Genomic DNA, 27,400 nt, shown 5'->3' with positions numbered 1-27,400 from the left:
GGTTTGATTTGGTTTGGTTTTGTTTTTTTCAGACTGGGTCTTGCTCTATCACTAAGGCTGGAGTACAGTGGTCCAATAATCACAGCCCAGTGCAACCTGGAACTCCTGGACTCAAGCAATCTACCTGCTTCAACCTCCTGAGTAGTTAGTACTGCAGGTACATGCCAGCATGCTAGGCCTGAATATCTACGTTTTTAACAACCAAAAAAAATGTGTTAGAAGACAGTGATTTAATAGTGACTGGGGGAACTGAAGAAAAGATGCATTGTGAAAGTATTTGTGTTGCTTTTAAAATAATAGCTAAGCTATTCGTAAGTGCTTGTAGTGCCAGATAATGTTATAAATAATTTACATGCATTAACTCATTTAACATTTACAACAATTTTAAGTAAGGTGTCATTATTCCTGCTTTTTATACAAGAAAATTAAAATGAAGAGAGGTGAAATAACCTCCACAAGACCGCACCACTGGAAGTGGAAATAACCTCCCTGAGGCCACACCACTGGACTCAGCCTCAGAACCCACACTTAGAGCCACCATATCACATGGTTTCTTTCAGCCAAAGAGAGACACTGTTCACTGAAACACACCGGAACTGGCCATCAGGATGGATAAGATGTTATAATACTAGTTGACATTTTTTAATGATTTAGAGTTTTAAAAAGATGCTTTTCATGGCTTTGCACACTCCGTACATCTGCTCATAATGTTTCAGACTTTAAATCATGCAGCAGTATGAATCAAATCAAATTAACTCATTTCGAATCAACAAACCTAGTTAACATTTATCAGTCTGAGTGTCAAGCTCCCCATATTCTGACCTTTTCATTTTTAAATCACTAATGCCTTATCTAATGCTATTCTTCTTCATGAACATACAATTAAAAGGAGCCATATTTATTAAACATATCCTGTATCCCAGACTTGATCATATCCTCATTGGAAGGTCTATCCACATGCTCTCGCTGCTTGTTTTTTTTTTTTTTGAGATGGAGTTTCGCTCTTGTTACCCAGGCTGGAGTGCAATGGCACGATCTTGGCTTACTGCAACCTCTGCCTCCTGGGTTCAAGTGATTCTCCTGCCTCAGCCTCCCAAGTAGCTGGGACTACAGGCGCGTGCCATCATGCCCAGCCAATTTTTTGTATTTTTAGTAAAGACTGGATTTCACCATGTTGACCAGGGTGGTCTTGATCTTTTGACCTCATGATCCATTCACCTCAGCCTCCCAAGTGCTGGGATTATAGGCATGAGGCACCACGCCCGGCCCTCTCTCTGCTTGTTTAACTAAATTCTTCCTTGAAGGTCTGTCTCACAACTCATTTCTTCCAGGATAATGCTAATAACCTTACTTGCCTCTTGGTCTTTAAACACCTCTGAAATCTTTTACATTTGAAATTTATTTTGTATGATACTGAATATGACCGTTGATTATAATCTTAAGGATGCTGAGAGTTCACTGGACAGAAAAGCTGTCTGAGCTCTTGGTGGTGTGAGAGGTATCACAGATGAGGAAACGGCATAGGGCAATACAAGGGAGCAAAAAGAGAACCTTTAATAGAAGTCAAATGTTAAAGGACAGTACATGATCTGCTATCAAATAAATGATTCATTCTAAAAACTATGAGGAACCAATGAAAAATCCTAATAAGTGTGTGACTTTGGGGAAAAACTACTGGTGAATCAACACTCGAAGCTGAATTGTCTCTGTATCACCTTTCCTCTGTTTTTCCATTGGTGACAGTGTCGCGTGTAGATTTTTGAGACTTTAAGAAGTTATTGCTTTGCTTCAGGTAGGAAATATTGAAGGCTCTACTGACTGAATAAAGCCATGCAATGGACCAGGAGAAAGATGACATATTTAAAAGAAATTTCCCCAACTCAATGTGGGGAAAAGGAAAAAGAAGAATCAAGGATAATTCTAAGTTTTTGACTTAGGCAACATAATTTATAATAGTGCCCTTACGTGAATAAAAGTTTATAGGGAATTAGGTGTTCCATCCCCTTATAGTGAGCTATCCCTGTCAATGGATCTGCGGGAAGTTAGATGACAGTAGGAAATTGGATATAAACATGTGGGATCTTAGCACACTGGTGATTGTTGATTCTATAGGCCTGAGTATAAACAATCAAAAAAGCATGTAAAATAGAAGATAATTTAGAAAGCAAGATCAGACATTTCCAAAGCTAAGATCAAGGCAGAATAGAGAAGGTTGGGTAGATTTCACTATTCCCCATGCATACAAGCCCAAATCATTAACCGATCTAATTGTAGCCCTGAATCCATTAAAGCAATGCAAGAGTAAGGAAACAAAGCAATGTAGAACATTTTATATATGAACACTGACTGTCTCTTTTGATGCAATATTTGTAATGAGTGTCTAATCTGGATAATATATTTATGTAGTTTAAAAATTTTAATTCAACATATATAGAATCTAGATTTGCATCTAAGTAGAAATGAATCTTCTCAAGTGAATAATTTTGAATGTAAGAATTATAAATAACCAGTACTAGCTAGTATACATTTAAGTTGAAGTCTTTTATTTTAAATTTTCACATTACAGGAATTCATTAGGTCAGAATAGAACATCATTATTTACACATTCAAGGAATAACTCCGGTGCTAAATCAGCGAGATGCTTACACTGAATTTAGGAAATATGAGTGAAGAAAGAGTTTCTTCTTACACATACAGGCTCAAATCCTTTATACATTTATTTCTGTCTTGGAATATTAGCACATATTGCTGAAGTAACTATTAATTGCTGAACAAAATTTCACAAAATTATAGCAATCACACCATATATTTATAAGCCTAGAAAGACATTCATGTACAGGAATCCATGTTGTGACAGCATTTTTTAAGGGAAGAAAATTTAAAATGACATCTCCAGTTTAATTTGTGGAAAACATGAGTTCTCCAAATAGCTGAATATACAGATTTACTCTGGCATCTTGCCTTTCATGGCTTATTAAAATATTTGCTTAGCTGCCTTAAAGTGTTATGTTATTTACAGTTTCAATCAATGAAGGGAACAATGTGGTAGCAAACTAAGTGCCCAGATCAATGTCAGCTGAATGTCACACACATACAATATCTTGGTTGGTAAAGCAGGCCTCTACAGTGCTAGGACTGGCTACTCCTCATTTGAATTAATCCTTTACTCCCAGGATGCAGCAAGACTCAGCTGCATGATTTTCAGTTGGAATAACAGCTAGAGTCAATTTTTCTTATCATTATACTAACTTCATGGAAGCTGTTAAAATGAACTGGAAGAAACCAATCTTCTGTAAATAAATAAATAAATAAATAAATGTATAAATAAGATTCCCATCATTTTAATAACATAGCAATGAAATTACCTTCCAACACTGTAAATGCTTATAATAGTGTTTTAAGTCACTAAGAGCTGTGTTCTAGCCTTAATATATTACTTTGAATGATTAATTTCATGGGAGGAGGAATGATTGATTCACACATATTACCTGTTTGGAGTTAAGCCCTTTCAAAAGCACAAGTGTGTTTTCGGAATAAAAGAGAAAAGCTAAACAAAACAAACCCTTCATTAAATGGAGTCATTTTTGTTATTTGCAAAGACTTCTGTAAATTATCTGCATATAACGTCACCTCTGCAGCCAACATTCATATTTTTATACATTTTTTTATTACTTAAGTTACCAAGTAAAGGCTAGGCCTACTTTTTCTTCCTCTAGTGATTACACTGGTTGACTGTCAAGACTGCCTTGCTGTTCTACATTATTGCCCAATTTAGTATTGTGCAGACCTGACCTCAGGTGACTGGCAGTAGTACTGATTTTGGCTGTGTATAAAAAGATATACTATTCTCAGTTATAGAAAAAACTGCCAGAATATTACGTTCATAGAATGAAACTGGTTAAGGTGATATTTTCACATCTTCATGCTTTATAATATTAAGTTGCTATACAGTAAATTGTATCACTAGCCAACAAATAATTTGTTGTATTTATTGCCAACGATAACTCCAAAAATAAAATTTTGGGAGCAAATTTACCACAATATGCTGCAAAGTTAGAAAAAAAGAAATGCAGCATTGTTTATTGGCTCATGAGCACTAAGAATAACATTTTCACTTTACCAAATGTTGAAAAAGGATTTTTGAAAGGACATGAATCATGCCTAAGGATTGAGAAAGAGCCTGTGTGCAAATGGCAGTGTAGATGTCCCCCAAAGCGGCATGATTCACCAATTACATGCATTTTTTCACTTAATATAAACATAACCTTAATATAGTCCTATACTTTCTATCACATCTATTTCAAACATGCATTAGCTACTAAAATAAGATTTTAAAGAAAAGCTGATGTTTGATATAAAATAATCATGTTTTTTTTTCAAGTGTGGAAAAATACTCTACAAAAAAATAAGTAGAAAAATGATTTCTGATCAATGTGTGATTTTATCTATAAAAATCCAAATGACTAATTAGTGTGCTTAAAGTAACCCTATTGGGTCTGCATCGCAATGATACATACACAGAAATTTAGCAATAAACAACTATTAGCACAATGCAATTAAATTCTTATCAGAAAGAACATGAACCTATAAACTGTACATTTGGCATTAAGTTTCAGGGCATTTTTAAGAGTTTGATTAAATATGACAATAAAATAGTGCAAAATTACATTACATTAATAAAACATACAATTACTGTCCAAATAGTTTATGGATTACTGACCCTTACAATGCACATATTGGCTAGAATTGGCACATTTTGTTTCAGCATAATAGTCTTGACCTTCCTTGAGTGTAAGTCATCTCAAAGTTATACTTTAACTACACAAAAAGATATTGGCATATGGGTGTGTCTATGTGCATTCTTGAGGGAATGAGACAAAGAAAAAGCGTGTAAAGTCCTCACTCTTCATTTGCAGAACCTCATTGCAGTTTTTTGCTTCATCAACCTTTTAATCAGAATTCCTAACAAAATTACATGTTAACTTCTTCCCCACCCCTTGTAGAGTAGTGACATAACCACATGGAAAGGAGGAGTAAGAAAAGAAGAAAAAATCTACAAGAATATATGGCAACTTGTACACTGTGCCAGGCTAATTAAATTAGAATTTCTAACCAATTCATCAAGATTTATTAAAAGCTTCTCAGGGACTTCTAATGTATAGAAGTACCTGTCCTCAGGTACTTCTAACATATAGTTCATCACACTCCTTTTACAGATAAAAAAATCTGTGGCCCAGCAATATTAGCGAATTATACAGTAGATTGTGAACACTGGAACTTGGGCTTCGATCTTTAGTTTACTACTCCCTTTCTTGTTTCTCATTGACACTTTTTTCCTTTTTGCTTTGTGAACTTGAATCTAGATACAGCCTTGTTAGCTCTTTACTTTTTTCATTTAAAAATCTCTTCTCTACATTCATGTTGTTTTGGAATCAGAATAAGACACATTATTATAATGAAGATGTTTAATCTCAACAATTGCATTCAAGTGATTTTCTGCAAGCATACATTACTTCCTACCTTCATCTCATACATTATTTACCTCTTAGGAATTTTATAACAATGCTATTCTTTATACTGTCACAATTACTCCCTTAACCCTAATTCCTACCAAACCCAATCTTTTTTTTAAGCACATGAATGTATATTGTTTTGAAAGCTGCCATAATGATGATAGCTCTGAAGATTTGCATTTTTATTTAAAGATAAAAAGGCATCATTCTTTCCATAACTTTCTTCCCATCTACATTTCCAATGACGGGTAGCCTGTTAGACTTCCGGAGCAAGAACTTTCATTGATTTGAATGTAGAGCATGTACAAGCTGAAAGTTCTTTTTTTCCCTTCTAAGTAAAACCTTCTCAAATATGATTGTCTTTGTCGTTTGATTATTTTAAAATCATACATGAAATATTTGAGATAGATTATCTTTTATCTAAAAAGTAGACTACTTCCAGTTTTATATAGACAATCAGAGAATCGTCATTTATTTAAGGACTCTTGAGGAAGAAAACCAGTAAATGAAAAGCCTGATCTCACTGCAGTCCTTGGAGACACGTATTCCACCCTAGATGAGCTCATATCCTCTGGCAGTCTCAGCTTGGATGAGGATGGCATCTTTAGGGTTATCTCATTTGAGGAACTGAAGGTGGCTAATGAGGCCAGTCTGAGACTGGAGATGTGATATTGTCACTCTGGCCCATATTTCTCACATAATGAGTAGTAGTCCCGGGTTGTTGATTTAGTCTTTGGATACTGCTTCTGCAGAGACTACCTTTCTATTTCCTGAACCTCATTAATCAAAATGTAATGCAGCCATGTATAGCGTAGAATGTTAGGACGTTAGCATAACTTTCTGTAGAAATGGCCCCTAAATTTTTCAGATAAAACCTATATTTGTTTTCCACAATAAAATTTCAGCAAGCTATAACTTAACTTACTTTACATGCACAACTAATTCAAAATTATTTGCTTGCCAGAGAACTCAGAAAAATAATCAGTTTTTGGAGTTTTCTAATGTTACTGACATAGCAGACATTTTTAGTGCTCTTTAAAGGAACACAGTTAGAAACTACTTAAAATACTATTTTGAATCTCATTCTCTTTTCACATATGAAAATATAAATTTTCTTTGAGCCTACTTTTTTGTTCTACACAATACAGCTCTGAAATTGTACATATGAACAACTGAGATTATTCATGTCAAAATTATTTATTAGCAATTAAGGTAGCCTTAATCACAATCTGGCTAATCATTGTTTTCTTTCTGTAGCACTAGACAAATATTCCTGTTTGTTGAAGTTATACCCTAACATTTAAAAAGTGACTTTCAGCTTTTTTAAAACCAGTTTTAGGAAAAGTAGATGGAGACTTCCTAACAAATCATTAACTAGTCCTGTGTCAAAACTAGTTGATCAACTGAAGTGATGGATTAAGTCAAATTGTTAAATATTCCTAGGCCTTTTTCTTGACCAGAAAATGATCTCTGAGAACCTTCTTGCTATTCTATTCTGTGAAATGAGCTATACCAACTGATAATAAGCTAAATTGACTGTTAATTTATTGATTGCTCATAACAGGGAGAGAAAATTAGGCCTGCTTGAATTCCAGTTATTTTAAGAAATGGTATATTTGTTTAGCAATGCAAACAATGCCTATTCACCACCACTGCCAGCTCCTCACACCCCTTTCATTACTTAGTAATTACAGGAAACTGAATATATGCTTCTACGCTGTATTTATTTGTTTCCCTTTTGCTGAATGTTGCTCCTTCAGCTTGTATAAAATTTCAACGATTCTTACAAGCTGCCTGTTTAACATCTTCAAATTTTTCAAACTAAAATTGTGAAAATAGTCCTGGATCCTCACAATTATCTTTTATAAAGATAAAAGATAATTGAAAACATATATAAGTCACTTGAATATAATTTCTCAGAAGTATGCTACCTCTACAGGTGCTAAATCTGAGCGTAAAATAAATTGAGTAGCTTGCATATAGCTAGTGAATGGCAGGGCTTGGATCCAATCCTAAATTGATAGTTGTCAAAATTTCATATGCTATACAACTTCTTGCCATATCTCAGTTGCAAATTTCCTTTCTGTCTATCAGGCAAGGAGACTTTGGAACCCAAGAAAGTGCTCTCCTAAACACATATAATAGAAAAGCGGAAAACAGAAGCATATATCCTAGTAATTGTCTAGACCAGTCTTTCCTGTTGCAAATATAAACATTGAGTTAGAAACTAGAAAGAGAATGAGAGACATTTTTTTTTCAAGATATATAATCTTTTATTTTCCTAATAGATCTTCTAGGCCAAGAACTGATGATTTCCTGAGGTATGTCCACATTAGTATTACCTGTGGAGTCTTTACACCTGTTAGACTTCTGGGTTTTTCCTCAAACTAAATAGATCAGCTCTCTGAAGGTAGAGATTGGACATCTGCAATTTTAAAGCCTCTCCAGATTGTTCTAATGTGCATTCAGGTTCGTGAACTACTATAAGCAACTTGCAACTGAGAGAATGTCTGGAGACTATAAATAACCTGCCCTAAATCACAAGACTGGTGAATTCCATGCTCATGTGTGAAATAATTAGGCAAAGAAAATGTCTTGGATCTTGAAGTAGAATACTTTCCCGATGTATTTAAGAAGATTCCAGGTGAACTAACGAATGGTAATACCTCATAAGTAATAGAATACTTTCCATCTAAACAGGTGGGATGCAAACCTCAAAACTAACAGGACATCAGAACCATCTAGGGAGGTTTTTAAAATAAAGATTCCTGGTCCCATCTCATACCCAGATACTCAAAAGCTGTGTATTATGTATTATTAACAATCTTTCAAGGGATTTTTATGAAGATGATCTAGGAAGTTTCAAAGACATATGCATGTTTGAGAATGCTAGTTTAGGACAGGATAGTTCACCAACTATAGCAGAAACAGAATAATTTTGGAAATGTATTGAAAGCATGAACCTTTTTTGGGTGGGAGAAAGGGAGCATGGATTATTTGAAGAAATTCTAATTGCATGTATCAGAGCCCAGAAATTGGTATTGTTAACCCTTCTGGTGATGATTCTAGGTCAGCTGACCTAGGAAACATACTTTGAGTAAAACTGACAGAAAGCAACTGGTGTTGGAGATGTTATTTTTAAATAAAATATTTTTAAAGTAAATCAAGTGCATGAACATATGTTAACTATAAGTTTAAAAATAACTAAATGTTCTAATTGAATTCAATCTAGCTTACTTAAAATTATGTTATTTTATTGTTAGTTGGGTATTGCCTTAGGTATTTCAAGTGACTCCCTAATTTTTTTTGCATCAATAAATATCTTTGGATTTTTGGAATATAATAAGAATTCAAATAGAACAGAAACTCTAAAATATTTTAAATAATGCCCAAAATATGATTGTGTTTTCTTCAGGCAATTAAAGTGTTTGTTTGTAGAGAGTTCAAAAGATATAGACAACTAGGGGGAGGGAGGAAATACAGGAGGAATGTCAGTTAATTGAGCACTTTCTATATTCCAGTCTCTGGATTAGGTTCTTTCCACATGTTATTTAAAATAATCAGTTTCATACTTTAAATATCTACACAGATAAATGAGAATAAAATATGCAATATTCTAAAAAATTATTTTGAGATGGTCATTGAAATTCGATTTGCAATTTCATGCATATATTAACTTTGATCTTAGATAAGAGTAACAGTGCTAGAAGGACCCTTACAAGGAAGGTCCAGAGAGGCTAAGTGACCTTCTCAATATTAGTTTGTGGAACTAAAGACCTAGGGTAGCACTCATATTTCTGGTTTAGCAGGGATCTCTTACTTAGGTTCTGCTGTTTTACAAAATACATATTAATATGGATACATTCAATATGAATTACTAAAGGGAGGAACACTTTGAATAGTAGTGAAGCATGCCCCTTTGCAAAGTTCTACAAAATTTCTAGATGAGAGACATCCAGAAAAAAAAAAATCACCTTAACTGACTGATTGAAATACCGTGGAATGAAGTTAGGAGGAAAATATACCAAACCTAACATGCGATTTGGTAATAAATATCTGCTCTTCACAGTGCTCGCACTTTATACTCTCCTTAAATACTAATTTTCTTTTCTATTAGAAACAGTTGATATGTTATTAATATTTGGGTAGAATGTTAACGTGATGCAAATCCTTTCTAATCTTTCTGGCAACGTGACTTTTGGGACTTTACTATGTGGTAAGATAGGAAGGAGTTAAAATGCTTTCCTTCTGCATCCAGGCAACAAACTGACTAATAAAATAAATATAAAATATCATCTCCAATTGATACCAATAAACACTGTCACTACACTTAAAAAATATTTTACACAGTCACAAATGACATTCATTTATTTACTCAATAGGTGTTTGATATGACCCTCCTGTACATTAGGCACTGTGCTTATCCTTTAGATTCTGTTGTTTGTTACATTTAACAGCTGGATAGTAATTGTTAAGAAGTTTCCCAAAATGAGATCAGAGTTCAAGGGAACTCAAAGATTTGGTCAAACACAAAGTCATAAGATAAAAACCTAAAAATTGTGGTAACTTTAGTTCATGCAAAAAAAATTATTTTCTAGGTGATTACCTTGAGACTCATGGAATCTAGTTTAAAAATAGGCTGACAAAAAATATCAGAGGCATAGTTTCCTATTCTTTTCATATTTAACCTCCAATTGGAGGCAATAATTTAAAGGCTCAGCAAATAATTCCTAAATATTCTGTTGCTTTACACATCAAATGCTCCAAGTTTTTTAAGCTCCTCATAATAAAAACATTTCTGCACAATCTAAGGTTGTCAGGAGTTTTACAGTAAATATAAAAATTTTAAGCATATATTTGTTTCCTACTAAGATGATTTTTTTCAGTTTCTACTTTATATAATGATATACGGCTGTTATAATACATAAGACTGTCCTGACTCTCATGTCTTTCTTCTTCAGGGTGTAATTCTATGGATGTGGACAATTCAGTATATATTCTTACTAGTAAGGCCCATGATGATTAATATTTATATATTCTTACTAATGTCTACAATAACTAATATTTAAATATTTAGAGTATTGAAGGTAATAGCTTTTTGATATTTTGAAATAAAACATTTTAAATGGTCTGTTATCTTTTTGAATCCACAATTTGATTCCAGGCATAATTATTTGTTTTTATAATCAACAGCAATCCCATTTTGTTGAATCAATATATCTTTTCCATGAGTTCCTTACAAGAATTGCAATCCACAGGATTAATTAAAGGAGTGAATGAGAACCATACACTTTCTTGAGGGCTGCATTTCACTTAAATGTAGTGATAGACCATTTTCTTCTGCTAAACTCCACTCCTAAAATATTTAAACCAGAACGAATGCTAACAAGTTTGATGTTTTATTCATTGTATACCTTCAAAACTCAGAGTTCTTTTACATGAGATACACTGTTGTATAGGCCCTAAATAATACCAATAAGACATTCACGTTAATAAAAATTGAGACATAATTCCATATAGAGTAGGAATGTGATTGAAAACAAAGTGGAATTAAGAGAGATAGGATTCTTAAATTTTAGTCTTAACTATTGTCACTAGCTGTGGTGTGTCTGTGCATGTGTGTTTGTGTGTGCATGTGTGAATGTGTGTCTTGAATAAATACCTCTGGATCTAGTTAATTCATAAATAGAAAGAAAATCAATTATAATTTCTATATTATAGTAATTATAAACCACAAAATTATAATTCCTTCTAGCCTTAAAATTCACAGATCAATGGATCCTGAGCTGAAGGGTTCCACTAAGTCATTTAATTCCTGCACTTCAAATGTGGGCGACAGTCTCCTGGGATTTAGTAATGAGGTTTAAAGTCACTTAGTTGCACTGCCTTGACTTGGGTCATATTATCAGTTCTGATTATAGTCATAGTCCAACAAAGAGCCTAAATTTGTAGTCAACAAGAGAGACACTACCTTTAGGTCTTTCAGTTCTTTCAAATCATGAACATCCACTAGAGCCAAGGCAAACTGAAATGATATTGAATGCTTTTCTGCCTTCAAAAAAAAAAAGCAGGTGGGCGGACACCTTGGCTCACACCTGCAATTCCAGCACTTTGGGAGGCTGAGGCAGGTGGATCACTTGAGGTCTGGAGTTTAAGACCAGCCTCGCCAATATGGTGAAATTCGTCTCCACTAAAAACACAAAAAATTAGCCAGTCATGGTGGTACACACCTGTAACCCCAGCTACTCGGAAGGCTGATGGAGGATAATCACTTGAAGCCAGGAGGCCAAGGTTGCAGTGAGCCAAGATTGCATCACTGCACTGCAGCCTGGGCTACAGAGCAAGACTTCATCACATACACACACAAAAGAAGCAGGCACTTTCTAAACGTGTAGCAGTGTATCCTCTTTAGATCCCTATACTTTTTATAGGGCACAAAATTTGACAAAGTAAATGTAAATGTATGAATTTGACTGTCTTATCAATTAATTAAATATGGATGGAGATCTTTGCTTATCGAGGAGGACATCCAGATAAAAATATTATTTCTTAATGTATTGTGGTTAGAAGAGATAATATGGAGAGAATAACATGTTGGGTCAAAAGAGTTGACTAAATGTGTAGCTCAGAAACATGTCAAATAGCTAAGCAATTGGAGAAATTTGCTGCTTTTCTTCCCCATTAAATCAGCATTGACCCATATAAACCTCATTGAGAGTAGCACACGTATATAAACGGTTTCAGTCTGAATTGAAAGGACACTTTCATGTGCCTGTCCACTTAATTGTAAATTCATTTTAGGTAGTGATAATACTTTGTTCATCTTATCTCTGTGGGTGTTAAGGCAGTATCTGACACTGCATTCAATCTTGGCTGAAGAAATATACCTGAGAATCAAACAATCCTCTATTAAATACAGGAATATTCCTCTGCTCAAATATTTCTGGTGCTAGGGTGAGCTTGTTCCCTCACAAGATAGTCTGGATAGTTGGACATATGTCCTTTTTACTGAATTCTATTTGAGTTTGGCTGATGCCAACACGTAATAGGATTACTGGAATAAGTCACAAATAGACCCAAATGGATGTCGTCAGAACATTCTAATTTTTTGACAAAATTTTGCCCTGAATGGAATAAAGACACTAGATATCTATTTTAAGAAATGCTTTCCTTGAAGAATCCTTAGTGTTCCCTCTTTTCTTCACCTACTGTTTCTGCTTTTATCCAGCTCTCCCCTTCTCTGGCCTTACGGAGGAGAATGCTGAAGGCAGCTGCAAGCTCAAGAATATACCCTTCAAAATTTTAATGTAATGGTAGGTTTATTTAGCTCTGTAAAGCCCTGAACATCATGGTCCTATGTGCTATGTATTAATAAGTTCCAAAATGGAATATAGAAGTCATCCCCAATTAGTACTGCTAAAGTAGAACTGTCACTTCCTTGAAACAAACACTTTCCTATGAATTTAATGGCATTTATTTACTCATTCAACAAATATGCATTGAGATCCTACTCTGTGTTAACACTGTGTGTGTTGCTATATATCCCCACTTTATTATATTTAACATATTATATTTAACACCTTGATGATAACTGTATTTAGGCTTTCTTAAATGATAGAACTCAAATCAAATTATAGGCTTTATCATTATGAGCCAAATCTTATATCCATATAATAAAATAAGACCATTTTAAATATTAGGGCTTCAGAGAAATAATCTTAAATTGATAAGTAATTAAACATTGTTCATAAATGATGCCATTTAGAAATATATTTATAGATATTATTTTTCTTTGTTATATGAGAAAATTGTTTTATTATGACAATAAATGTTATCAGTAACAGAAGGAGAACTGCTTTAGATTTGCTAAAGTATTAATGGGATTACTTCCCAGGTGCTGAAAATCACAACAAATTGGATATTTAAAAATACCTGAATAATTTAACTTAAGATGATGAGAATAAGTAGCTGTAAATCAGCTTAATGAAAATAGATGAGAAGTCTAATGGCTTCCTAAACAGAACAGTTCTGCTTCATATCTTTCTTATTCACTCCATGAATAATTCCACCTTCACAAATGTGGTAAATAGGTAAAAAATAGGTCAAATAGAGACAGTTTACACTTTCTTCGACTTTGGAGTCAAAGAGATTAGAATTCAATTGCAATATATTCTAACTTTGTTATAGTATGCAAACTTGGAAGTAGACATTATAACACTTAGTGAAAATTTTTCATACTTTAAGATGTACATCTTCATTTCCCAAATGGATTAAACAGCTGATCAGTGTAGAAACAATAATCAAATCACAAGCTTACACTATGGACAACTACAAAAATGTGAAAAAACAATGTTTACAAATGATAATGAAGAATAAATTACTCTCCAGTGCACATAATTAGGTATATACAGGATAATTTAAAACCAAATTGAATGATTACTCATGCTGAGCTTTTAAAAATCTCCATCAAAATATACATGTTACCCAAGAGAGGGTAATAAAAATAAATTGTGACACAAAAGTAGGATGTTGTTTCTCTTCTAATCCTCAATACTTGGAGATATCTCATCAAAATATTTATCAAGTATGCAAGTGATGCAAGATTTTAATTCCAAAACCATTTCTCTAAATTACCAACAGACTTATATTCTTGATGTCTTTTCACATGATCACAAGCCAAGCATGCATGTGATTCCCAAAATCGTGGAAGATTTACAGTGAAATCCTTCCTCCAGTTAAAGTAACTAAGGTATAACTTATTGTTTTTGTCGACTTCCTTCAGATACTTTGCTAGCTCGCTGGGAGAGTTATAATCTTCCACATGAATGAATGAATCTGCTGGAATATAATTCTCATAGTTTTCCCTAGATGGCCCCAGAACGACAGGTACAGAGCCAGCCAGAAAAGCATTGTAGAGCTTTTCCGTGATGTAATCCTTGTGGATTGAATTTTCAAAGGAAAGATAAAATTTACAAGTAGATATGGTAGGAATTAAATTTTTATCATTGACATATTCTCCAAATGCTTGCCCATAAGTATGGATTTCAATACTTTTGCTTAGCTCATTGTAATACTTGACCCTGGCATGCTCAGGGTTCCAGTTACTCACAACCCAGCACACCAACTTCTCTTTGCTTGGCACTTCAAACACGAAGGGATTTGTGCTCACCGTCAAGAAGCCATAAGGCACTTGGATATCTGAGTCGCGGCGGTAAGTCAGAGTCAGGTTAAACAAGTGCTCAATGCCACTCTTTTGGGGAGTATGAGTTGGTGATTCCAAATTCATCCAAATCCATTTCTGGAAGGGTGGCCTAGCTTGCTGAGGTAAATTTGTCAGATCCCAACTGATGTCTCGGTGATGGATCAAAACTGCATGAGATTTGTTGTACAGTGAACGGTCTGTTGTGAGATGGCATCCTTGGATGTTGAACATTGCTTGGCAGGATGTAAGGTCAAAGGTCTGCCCAAATGGCCACACCCACACCAGAATAGTAGTTTCATTAAAATAATCAGTTTTGGTGGAGAAGAAGTTTTTCATTTTCAGCACAGAGCTGGCTGATTCCATTGGACTGAAGATCCAGCTGTTGGTAGGCTTGATGTAAATGAGAAGACATGCCATGAAACAGCCCAGGATAATGCAGACAATTAAAAATGGGCGAAGAATTCCTTTGGATGTTGATGTCATAATTTTTTCTATGAGACAGAGAAAGACAGAAGAGTAAGTAGGAGCAGGAATGAAGAGATAGTAATAAACATATTTGAGATATATTTAAAATCATAAAAATGACATAAACAGGTAATAATCAACTGCATTTTCCTTTTCAGTGTTATCAAACCATTGAGAGAAATACAACTTTCCTCAAAGCCAAGAAACTGCTTTCAACAGAGTTTACCAAAAACTTCAAACCAAGTAACTTTCTTTTTCAATGCTATCCTTACTTGTTCTATTTTTATTTGCTTGTAGGAAAGTGGCACAACCTAGACAGTCATCACCAAAACCATGACTAAAATTTGCATATTTTTTCTTACAATTTTCTTTGTTTACTTTTAATAATTTGTTAGTACATCCAATGTTTACCAAGATGTAATAATCAAATGTTCTATTTGTATTAGAACAGCATTCTCATGTAGCATAGGGGCTTAAAAAAGTTTTTCTTTATATTAAGATGATACTTATAATAAAAATAAACACAAATGAATTCTCAAAAAAGGGCTATATTTAATGAAGAACAATTTTGATCTCATGAATTTTAGCAGATTGTGGCTAAAAAGATGAGTCAAGTCTTATTTTTTAAAGTGTCTTCAAGTTTTTTTCTTTTTCGGTATTCATGCCTCTTTATGGTTATGAACACAAAAATATATTTGCAAAAAATGTTTCTTGATAAAATTCTCACTGATCCTTTGAAATTCATATTGTTTCTCTTACAAAAATAATATGGCCTATCAATTTCAAGCTCATTAAAGTATTTTGAAATTGTGATAGAAACTAGTATAGAAACATTAGGTGTCTCCTTCTCAAAAAGGGGAGCAATTGTCCTCCATTTAGTTGCCAAAATTTATGTGAACATTAAAAAAAAAACACATTCTTTTGCTATGTGGTTTTTCTTAAAGCATATGATACTCTCTGAGTAACAAAGCTGGACCGTAAGTCCAAAGATTTTGAGCATTGCATTCTAGAGCACTCTCAGAACTACATTCTTGGAATCAAAGACTGCAGTTTGCTGTCAAAGTTAGCTTGAGTTGTACATTCAACAAGAAAATGAAAACAAAAAGTATATATTAAATATATCTAGGAGCTAAATTATTAACCAACCCTTGGAATACAGAGAAAATCAGGAAAGAATTATGAAGCAAATCTCAGTTATTCTTAACTAACATTGAAGTTTCTACATGCCATATTTTGTTGTATATTTAAACAGAAGGAAATTTAAACAGTTAGGTTTGCACATTTTTCAGATTAATTAACAGTCAACTCAAGAAGATAGACAAAGAATAATAATTAAAAAGCTAAAGAAATAAGAAAAAAAATGTTAAGGTAAGGACTAGAAATGTGAAATGAATAATAATATTACAAGCTTTGAACATACTGAAACTTTACCCAAGAATAATTAAGAAAAATTAAATTCAAATTTAATATCAAAAATAGCAAATATTTTTTATTTAGCATAGATAAAAATTTAAATAACTATTTGGAGTAATTTTTATGTCGAAAAATTTGAAATATGACTGAATAAATGGTTGTATTTTGCACAAATACAGAAATACCAATGTTTGTAAAAGAAAATCGTATTCTGATTCAACAGATAACTGTTAAAGAAATGGAATTAATAAACAACAACAACTAAAAACAAATAGGAGGTCTAAATGGCTTTCCAATAGTATCAACATTTCAACTGGAAATACGACCCACATTAAAAAAAAATCATTTTAGAAAATACAAAAATAAAGAAAGAAGCTTAACCCATGCTATAAGCTCAATTATAATCTTGTTGCCCAAACAAGATATGACTTTTAAAAAAATCACTTGTGCTTATGAACATAGATGCAAAAATACAAAAATTTAGCAATAATGAGTATTAGAAATAGATCATGATGTGATTCAAGAGTAGGTTTGTGGAAGTATAGTTGCATTGGATCCTAAGTATAAATTTAACTAATTGAACAATCTCTCAATTCTATATAGACTCCCGAATTTACAGATTGAAAAATCTTACTGGAAGGGTCTCTCTTTTCATTGGAAAAATATTAACTTTTAATAAGCACGATTTGACTATTGCAGCATTTTCTTCCTGTGAGACCAATACTTAATGGTTTTTAGAAACACTCTCATTGAAAGTTTTCTTAAATCCTTTCAAACTGAAAAGCAATGGCAAAAGCTATTAAATAAATGATGTCCACTCAATATAATCAGGTTACAACTGTAATAGCCACCGTTTAATAAATGCTTACCCTTCGACAGGCCTTGTGCCAAGTACTTTACACACATAATTTCCTTTAATCCTTCTAGAACCCCTAAAAAGTACATCTTTTCTCATTCCTTCACAGATAAGGAAATTGCAGGCTGAGCTACCAGTAAATAGCTTAACCACTGGATTGTGATCTTTCTTGCCTTCTATAATCTTCTTTTTAAAAATACTACAAACATGAATCATCCATTTGCTTTTGGTATCTCAAGTTTTGTTGTCTTGATTTCCCTGGTCTCTATCTTTTATTCTGTAATTAAGAACTACTTATCTATGACTTAAATTTAGATTGATAATAATAAGTGCCTTCTTAACAAGAAGGGTATCTGACACATATATATGGCACTTATTAGCATCAATCACTGATCTGAGCACTTATATTAACTTATACACACACATATACACACGCACACACACACATGTTAATTTATTATATCCCCATTTTATTGATAAAAAAACCGAGGCCCAAAATGATTAAGTAACTTGTTCAAAGCCACACATAGTTAACGGCACAGAATAATTTTCAAGCCCAGATCACCTTGCTTTAGAATCTGGACACTTGATCATTAACAATTTAGATCCCTGATTCCCCAGGTTGCAGCCAGAATGTGTAATCATTTTAGTGATACCAGAATGTAAACTTTATGAGGGGCTTTGTTTTCTTCACTGCTGTATCCTTATCACCAGAATGTAGCAGGTGCTTAATAAATGCTGTATATCTCGTATGAATGAATGGGTGGATTGCTGAGTCTCAACTATGTACAGGTACTATGCTTATCAGGTAACCAGATACACAAAAATGAACCAAATGTGAATGAATAAATATGTACTTTGTCTCTTCCTCTGTGCATTTAGCATGGAGCTCTCTATGGAATAAATCCCATTAAAATTGACATATGACTATTCCTACCACTAGATGAGCAAAATCTCCCAGTTTTGCCTCTCTTGGTTTTGTCTCAAGGTTAGCATCTACCCAGAACATTTTAATTCCATCTCTCTCGCGCATGCCAAAGAGAGATTGAGAGAGTCTCAATCTCTTGCGCGTGCACTCTCTCTCTCTCAGCCAAATAAGGAGGAATTGGTCACTGGGAAGAAACAGCGCTCCTTCTATTACGTGGCTTCCAATTTTCATGCTTCCTGGATATTTTATATTACTCGAGGTTCTTGTTATCTCTCCGCACACCTCCTCCCCTCAATTTTTCTTTGCTGTCAGGATCAGTTACTAAATAATAGGAGTAGTTACTCAGTATAAACCCCTACTTTATACAGAACTATCAAAAAAGTTTGCTTCTTGGGGCCAAATTGACATCTCCTTGACAGAATCCTTTTCATCAGTTCCTCATAACTAAAGTTCAGTTGGATACTGAACATGTCTTATACTGTTAATCAATACAACCTATTTTAAAAATACCTGCAGCAGTGTTATTATAGCTCACCAAAGATAGCAATAAACTTATAGCACAAAGCAAATTGTAACAGTAAATAGGATAATTAAACCTTTTCAATTATTTTTAGTAGTTTCAAGTACTATGAAAGAATGTAACTTAAAGACTTTGCCATCAAAAACAAGGCTAAAAGTACTGCTTGACAAGACTTGGTATGCATGATTCAATTTTCCGTTAAAAGATTACCTCCAGTCATTCTTTAAAAATACTCTACTGAATGTTAAAGAATGGAAGATAGCTTGAAATAGAAAAATATTAGAGTTGTAATTCTCAAACCACAAATACGTATCAAGGTATCAGGGAGACAAATGTGAAACTAAGGAGAGCAGGAGTTTCCCTCAGGAGAGGCAGTCCGACTCTAAGTTTTGTTTCTTTAGGGAGGTAGGTGTTGAATCTTTATTTCAAATGGAAAGAAACAGGAGCAGACTATAGAACCAGATTCAATACTTGCTTAAAACGTGGAGCTGGAACAGGATAGCTGGGCTTGTAATTTGTCACTTGGGGCATTATTCCCAGATTGCAGCCATTACCTACCTCTTCAAACCACCTCCTCTATCTGGAATTAGCAGGGTGGTGGGGTTGGAAGTGATTTTCTCTTATGCCATTAGGAGTTGTTGGATCATCACATTTGACAATCACTGTATAGTACACTTACTATTAGTGTGTGTGTGTGTGCACTATCAAACCATTCCTAATAACACTTTTTGATAGCTGATATAAATATGTGAAATACATAGACCATTTGAAAAGAACTTTAGGTCAACCTGAGGATCTTCAAGATAAATTCACACCAACTCTAAAGACCAGAAATGAGTCACTGACAAATTGAAGGGTGAATTAAGGTTCGCAAAGGCCTCAGAAGCAGCCTCAGAAACAAGTTTCTGTCTGACTTTCTTCTGCCCTCCTTCCTGTCTGTCACCACTCATTATCTCCTTAAACAAGCAGTAGAAACTAGAATTCCACTTTCTCAAGGCACTCATAGAAACAAGAACCCCTTTTACCAAGGCCAGCTATAAAACCCAAAAATATTACTACAATTTTCACTCATCTTTCTGTGTAAGAACTGGCCATGAAGAAATTTTCTGACCTACCTTGTTTGATTTTAGATCATAAGACCTCCATTCCAGAGAAGGTCTTGCCTCTTACCAGAAGAAAGGAATGCTACAGAGAAGCTAAGAAGAATCTTAACAGACTGGTCTTGCTGGGTTTCTCCCCTCTGTTTGATCTATTATTAGATCAGATCATTTTGTTCTATTGCATTTCTGTATGACTGTTTGCTCTTCATTAAACCCAAGCACAAAAATTAATAGTTCATCTTGGGCATTTGAGTCTTAATGCTGAAGGCTCCCATGTAACATAAAGTTATGATCAAATACATTTCTTGTGCTGTTAGTTTTTAAATTAATCTGTCTATTCTGTTAGACCATTCTTTGATTAATCTGTCTTTCTTAGAGGGCTGTTGGCCATGACCCTTATGCTGGGGAGGAAAGAGGTCACCACCTTTCTATTCCCACACCGGCAATCACTTCTCCTTCTTCTTCCCCTAATATACCAGGATCCAAAGTATGTATCTTGAATCCTTCAAAATATATCCATAATTATCTGTATTTTCAAATAAGCCAAAAACACCCCACAGCAACATGATATGTAAATTCTCAAAACTAGAAAGAAATTTCTTTGTTTCATGTAAGTCATTGGTGTTATCTGACTCTCAACTATCTGTTTATGCAGGCTCAAAGGATAATTTGCTCCCCATATAATCATTGTGACCTTCCCCATCAAAGTATTAGTACCGGATTCTGCAAAAATCAGAATACTATACTGAATGCTTATAATTTAAACTGGGTGGCTTATCTTTTTAGTTTTTTAGGTTACTGTTTTATTTTGCTTTTGCCTCTGACTATAATTTTTATGCTATGAACACGTGCAAAATTCAAAACAAAAGTTTTACGCTTTAGCTGTTACATACCAAATTATATTCTGTCTCAAAGTCCTACAAACTTTACACATTCATCACTGTGTTTTCAAAACTTCCGTTGAAACTTCAAATTCTATTGAACCTTTCTAATGGGCATTCCTCCTCTTAAGTTCCCACAATTTTCCCATTCAATTCTGAGCCAAATGCCTCTTGCCTTTGGGAGAAATGCCATTTACTTTGTGGCACAAAGACACTGGTTGATCTCTGGAATGCTATAAAATTTGTGTTGGTGAACCTTTCTCAAAGATCCTTAGATATAATCTCTGGTATTTCCAAGGGTAAGCCTTGTTTTATTTCTTCATGTCCTGAGGAAGTTGCCACCAAATGACACCAATTTTGATCACCAACAATTTTCCTAAATATTCCTCAGAACCTTCTCTGGTACATAGTAAGAGTCCTTGATTCATTTCTGCAGTGGGTTTGCCTTTAGACAGTCCAAATGAATGTCTTTTTAAAATTCTTTTTATTCTTTCATTTTTGTCTCAGACATTTTGGTTCTACTGGCAAGAGAGCTGCCAGCTACTTTTCCTGTACTGAATTTTTTTTTGTATTTTGAGCACTTTCTATATTCTCTGTCTTTGAAATTTTCTTTTCAAATTGAGGGATTAGCCTCTTTTAGTCTGATCTTTCATCTGCTCTCTCTCCTCTCTGCCTTCATCACTGCCTTCATTAACTTTAGAAGCTTTATTTACTGGCTTCAGCTGCAGCTAGAGCCATGAGATCTGACACTGAGCCCAAGTGGAACCTGGCTCATGCTCCACGTGCCCTTGGGGAATGCCACACACAGGGCCAGGAGGTGCCTTGCTGGCATTTTCTCAGAACAAGCTTTCTGGCACCCTTTGAGGCCAGCAGTCTTTCATAACTCAGCTGTCAGCACCAGCACTTTCTATGATTATTGTCAGGTTTTAGTCCCTTGCAGCCAACCAGTGAAAGCCAGAATAACTTTTGTTAAAAATCCAAAACTCTCATTTTGAGCTGATACATTACTAGCCTTTTGGACTTTATAAATGAGAATATCTTCCTTCCAGATGATAAGGTAGGGCAACTAACCCACTGACACTTTGACATATCCGTGTTCTTCATATCCATACCTAACCTAGCACCAAATCCTGCCAATTTTACCTCCTAAATATTCCTTACATTAGTAGACTTCTCTCCATTTCCATAGGTCAAATGTCTATCAAGTTTTGTATGGAAGACTGACATTTCTTTCTAAGTGGTCCACCTGGCACTCCCTTTTGATCCTTTCAATTTGTTTACAGTGCAGTAGATAAGTGGTCCTCAAAGAATGGCTCCAGATCAGCAGCATCAGCATCAGTATCATCTGGGATCCTGTTAGAAAGGCAAATTCTCCTACCTGAACTCAGACATACGGAATCAGAAACTTTGGAAAGAGGCCCAGCAATGTGCTTTAAAGAGCCCTCCAAGTGGTTCTGATGTACATTAAAATCCAAGAATCCCTCCAATTGAGTGATGTTTCAAACCATAGATCACATGTTACCATTCTGTTTTAGGCCCATTGATGAATTCCAATCGCTTTCAAGATTTAAAAAAAATTTAAGTCTTCATGTGGCTTAAGGAGCCCTGGAAGACGGGGACACAGCTTTTGTCTTTGGCCTCAGTACATGCCATTGTTGCATTCCTTCCATGGCCATGCTTGTCCCTCTCACAGAGCTGCTCCACCAGCCTTCACCTCTCCCTAGAGTAGATTCCCTCCTCTCTTTTCACTTTTCAGCTCTCAGTTCTACTGTCAGTGCTTATGGAACAATTCCTGACAGTCTCTCAACCTTCCCCCCACACATTAAATCAAAGTACACATTTTATAGTACCATGTGTCATTTTTTTGCACAGCATTTGCCATGGTAGCAAGTCTACCTAGATTTGTGTAAGTATATGATTAATGTTGTCACCTTTGTTCAACTGTAACTGGACTCATAAGACAAACATTGGGTGTTTTTACTCATACGTGACATATTTTTGCTCTTAGCATATGTTTTATGACTGACCAAAGAGCTAGCAATTATTCAGCATTTACAATGTTTAAACCACTAGGCTAAGATTTTTATTTTTTATATTTTTTCTAATTTAATAATATTGTAGTGATTTGTATAATTTGCTACATTGCCAGTTATTTAAAACTTGATTAGATGTGTATTACAGTTTATTTCAAGGTCAATTTTTATAAATATCCCACATGTGCTTGGAAAATAAATTAGCTGCTCTCCAGTTTTGCCATTCTAGGTTCAATATATGTTTATGTGAGCAAACTTATTAACTGCGTTGTTCAGATCTTCCATATATTCAGTAAGTTTGGTTTTAGAACTCTTAATAGTTAGAAACAATCTCTCCGTGTGCTGGTAGATTTATTAAGGTCTCTCTATCGTGTGTTAATTTCTTTATGTATCTTTGAATATGTTATTAGGTATAAAAATGTAGAATTCCTCTATTTTCCTCATATTAATGGAAAGTCTTTATCTCAAATAATGGTTTTACCTTTAAGTTCAATTTTGTCTCAACTTCAGCTCTAGCCTGCTTGGTGATTCTATTTCTTTTTCTTTTTTTTTGAAAGAAAGAAAAAAAAAGGAGTGAAGGAGAGGAAGAAAGAGGGAGAAAGAACGGGAATGTAGCTTTATTCTAAAAATGGGTATTAATAATGGCCAATCAATATTATGTGTATTTAAGGTGGAGAATCTATATTTTGTGTATTTAAGGTGGAGAGTTCTATAAATATTTATTGAGTTTACCTGTTCCGGATCTGAGTTCAAGTCCTGGATATCCTTATTAATTCTCTGTCTCGTTGAGTCTAAATCTCTTTATGAGTCTTATGCATCTGGGTGTTAGGATTGTTAATTCTTACTGTTGCATTGATCCTTTTACCACTATATCTTTGTTGCTTTGAAATCTATTTTATCAGATGTGAGAATTGCAACTCCTGCTTTTTATTTATTTTATTTATTTATTTATTTATTTATTTATTTATTTATTTATTTTTGCTCTTCATTTGGTTGGCAAATCTTTCTCCATCCCTTTGTTTTAGATCTTTGTGTATCTTCGGATATAAAATGGGTCTGGATGTAGCATACCTTTAGGTTTTGGCTGTATCTTTTTATTGGGGTATTTAGTCAACTTAAATTTAGGGTTCTGCCATTTGATGTTAACTGGCTATTTTATCCATTCGTTGATGTAAATTCTTCTTTATGTTGATGCTCTTTACTTTTTGGTATATTTTTAGAAAGGCTAATACTGGTTTTTCCTTTCTATGTATAATGCTTCTTTCAGAAGCTCTTGTAAAGCCGGCCTGGTGGTAATAAAATCTCTGAGTACTTGCTTGTTCATAAAAGATTTTATTTTTCCTTCAATTGTGAAGCTTAGTTTGGCAGGATATGAAATTCTGGGCTGAAAGTTCTGTTCTTTAAGGATGTTGAATATCGGCCCCCACTCTCTTCTGGCTTGTAGGGTTTCTGCTGAGAGATCTGCTGTAAGTCTAATAGGCTTTCCTTTGTGGGTAACCTGACCTTTCTTTCTGGCTGCCCTCAGTATTTTCTCCTTCATTTCATCCCTGGGGAATCTAACGATTATGTGCCTTGGGGTTGCTTTTCTTGAGGAATATCTTTGTGGTGTTCTCTGTATTACCTGGGGATGAATATTGTCCTGCTTTGCTAGATTCGGAAAGTTTTCCTGAATAATATCCTGAAGAGTATTTTCCAGCCTAGATTCATTCTCTTCGTCATATTCAGGTACACCTATCAAATGTAAATTAGGTCTTTTCACATAGTCCCATATTTCTTGGAGAATTTGCTCATTCCTTTTTATCCTTTTTTCCCTATTCTTGTCTTCTCATTTTATCTCATTAAGTAGGTCTTCATCCTCTGATATCCTTTCTTCTGCTTGATCAATTCAGCTATTCAAACTTGTGCATATTTTGCTAAGTTTTTGTGTTGTGTTTTTCAACTCCGTTAGTTCATTTATATTCCTCTCTATATTGTCTATTCTGTTAGCATTTCGTCAAACCTTTTTTCAAAGTTCTTAGTTTCTTTACATTGGGTTAGAACAAGTTCTTTTAACTCCCAAAAGTTTCTTATCATCCTCCTTCTGAAGCCTACTTCTGTTAATGGCACACAATCCTTTTCCATCAGGGCTTGTTCCATTGCTGATGAGGAACTGTAATCTCCTGTAGAGGGAGAGGGGTTCTGATTTTGGGTATTCTCAGCATTTTTAGGCTGGTTTCTTCCCTTTGTTATAAATTGATCCATCTGTCGTCTTTACGATTACTGCCTTTCTAGTTGGGTTTCTGAGTGGACGCCCAGTTTGTTGATTCCCAGTGCTGGAATCCGAGCAACCCACTGCGCTGGCCAAAACAGCAGTGATAAGACTGATAGTGCTCTTCTGCCCAGGAATCTCCTCCCATTTACTCTGCACGAAGAGCTGCAGTGCCGAGGCACCGGCAAAACTGCTGCGCTAGCCAAAAGAGTTGCACTCGTGATCCGTGGGGCCCCTCCACTGGGAATCTTCTGGTCCATGAGTGACGAAAATTCATCTGAAAGTGTGGCGTCCTCTCGTTCTCTGTGCTTTCACTGGGAGCTACAATCCCGAGCTGTTAGCAATCAGCCATCTTGGATCTCTCCAAGATTTTTATATAAATTTTACCATTTAATCTTCAGAAAAAATATATTTCTTATTGTTCATTTAATATATATATATATTTGTGTGTATGCATATATATAGCAAATAATATATATTTGTTAAATGAACACTATATGTACATGTGTTTATATATATCTATATATGTATACACACACACACACATGCACACACACACTCACACACTCTCACACTCCTTTCTATGAGGCAAGCATGATTCCAAGCATTTGCAGGTGATAATTCTTTTAAATCTCACAACCAGGTGGAATGAGTTAGAATTACATCAATTTTTCCAAATGACAGAACTGATGTATATCTTTCTGTCTAAGGTCACACAGTAAGTGTTCAATTAAGATTTAGGCACTGGTGTCTTGATTCCAAATGTGTTGCTTTAAGAATAAATGTTGACAACTGAGTGCAGTGGCTCATGCCTGTAATCTCAGTGCTTTGGAAGGCCAAAGCAGGATTGCTTGAGTCCAGTAGCTGAGACCAGCCTGGGCACCACAGAGTGACACCTTCCTTACAAAAATAAGAAAAATTAGCTAGTTATAATGGCAATCCCTGTAGTCTGAACTACTTAGGAGACTGAGACAGGAAAATTGCTTGAACCCAAGGGTTTGAGGCTGCAGTGAGCCACACACTCCAGCCTGAGCAACAGGTCAGACCCCAGCACTAAAAATTCTATACATACATACATACATACACACAGACACACACACACACAAGAAAGAGAGAGAGAGAGAATATTAAGATTCCAGTTAACAGTTGCAAACATTTCTATGAATTATATGAATGAAAATTTATTTTATGATACATATTTCCCTGGAGTCATTGATAATTAGAACAAATAGATTCACCAACACTTCCCTATCGGTTCTCTTTCTAGATGCCAAAGTCCAGGAACAGTAGCCAAGTGCTGTTAGGAAAGTGTAGAAAGGTGAATCAGAACAGTGAAGGAGTCTAGATTTGTTTTATTATTGGTGTGTTTATGAAGCAATTCAAGGAACATAAAAGATTAATGATACATTAATTGCTGATCCAAGGCCTTTGTGATTGTTGTATTCCCTGCTAGCCACATTCTCTTTCAGATAAATCCCTTATGTGCCTTATGTGCTTTGAAAATCAACTAACTTCAAAGAACCAAGTTGCCTAAAAACAATAAGGGAAGAAAAAAGGGAAAATGAAAGTAAAAATTTCAATTATGTCCCAGAGTTTTCCCCACAACACCATCAGATGATATTTCTAAAATATTTACAAGTACTAATTTTAATTACTTAAAACAAAATAAGAATTCCCTCTCTGTAAATTTTTATAATCCAAATTCCCTGAATCTCACCAAACTACTACATAAGGTCAGTTATTTACTCCATATTGTGACAGTTTGATCCTTCGTTGATCTTACCTCTGGGAATTTCCCTTCTTTCCCCAGTTGTTTCTGTAAATGACCATAGGTGTTTTATATGGATTCCAAACCTTTCTAGCAATTGCAGTCTGCACCCACTCTACTCATCTTTTATCATTTGGCTGTCACTAGTCTGCAAATCTGATGCAAGCTCACTTTTGATCCTTCCTATTGGATGTGTGGGCCCAGAATCCCAAATTCAGTGGTTCCTTGACCTCGAATCCTACAGTTGTCATTCTGGCTTCATTTTGCAGTTGGAAAACTGACTATCTGAATCAAACTTTGTTGCCTATTTTAGTGGCTTTGAATTTAGTGAAATGCTCATAGCATTGCTTCCAGAAGATTTCCCTTAATTTCTGGTCCTTTATCTGCTAATGATAGAGGTTTTAGTCCAGTTCACGGGTCAAGGTAGAGAATCCATGGAAAACCAACTGCTTTATTCTCCATGGCTCTTTTCT

At 34.7% G+C, this 27,400-nt stretch overlaps 1 protein-coding gene across 7 annotated transcripts in view; it reads right to left on the bottom strand.

The window, feature by feature from the left end:
- Positions 1-12,070: 12,070 nt before the first annotated feature.
- The window catches only part of FUT9 (fucosyltransferase 9), a 187,875-nt gene continuing 172,545 nt past the window's right edge, over positions 12,071-27,400 (bottom strand). For all 7 annotated transcript variants that reach the window (XM_054254274.2, XM_054254272.2, XM_054254273.2 and 4 more), the window contains one exon: positions 12,071-15,206. In XM_054254274.2, coding sequence (XP_054110249.1) covers positions 14,119-15,198 — 1,080 coding nt within the window. In that variant the 5' untranslated portion in view covers positions 15,199-15,206 and the 3' untranslated portion in view covers positions 12,071-14,118. The remainder of the gene's footprint in view (positions 15,207-27,400) is intronic.

This window comes from Callithrix jacchus, chromosome 4 (genome assembly GCF_049354715.1).
Source record: "Callithrix jacchus isolate 240 chromosome 4, calJac240_pri, whole genome shotgun sequence".
NCBI classification, from domain to species: Eukaryota; Metazoa; Chordata; class Mammalia; order Primates; family Cebidae; genus Callithrix; species Callithrix jacchus.
This window is presented reverse-complemented; position numbering and strand designations above follow the sequence as displayed.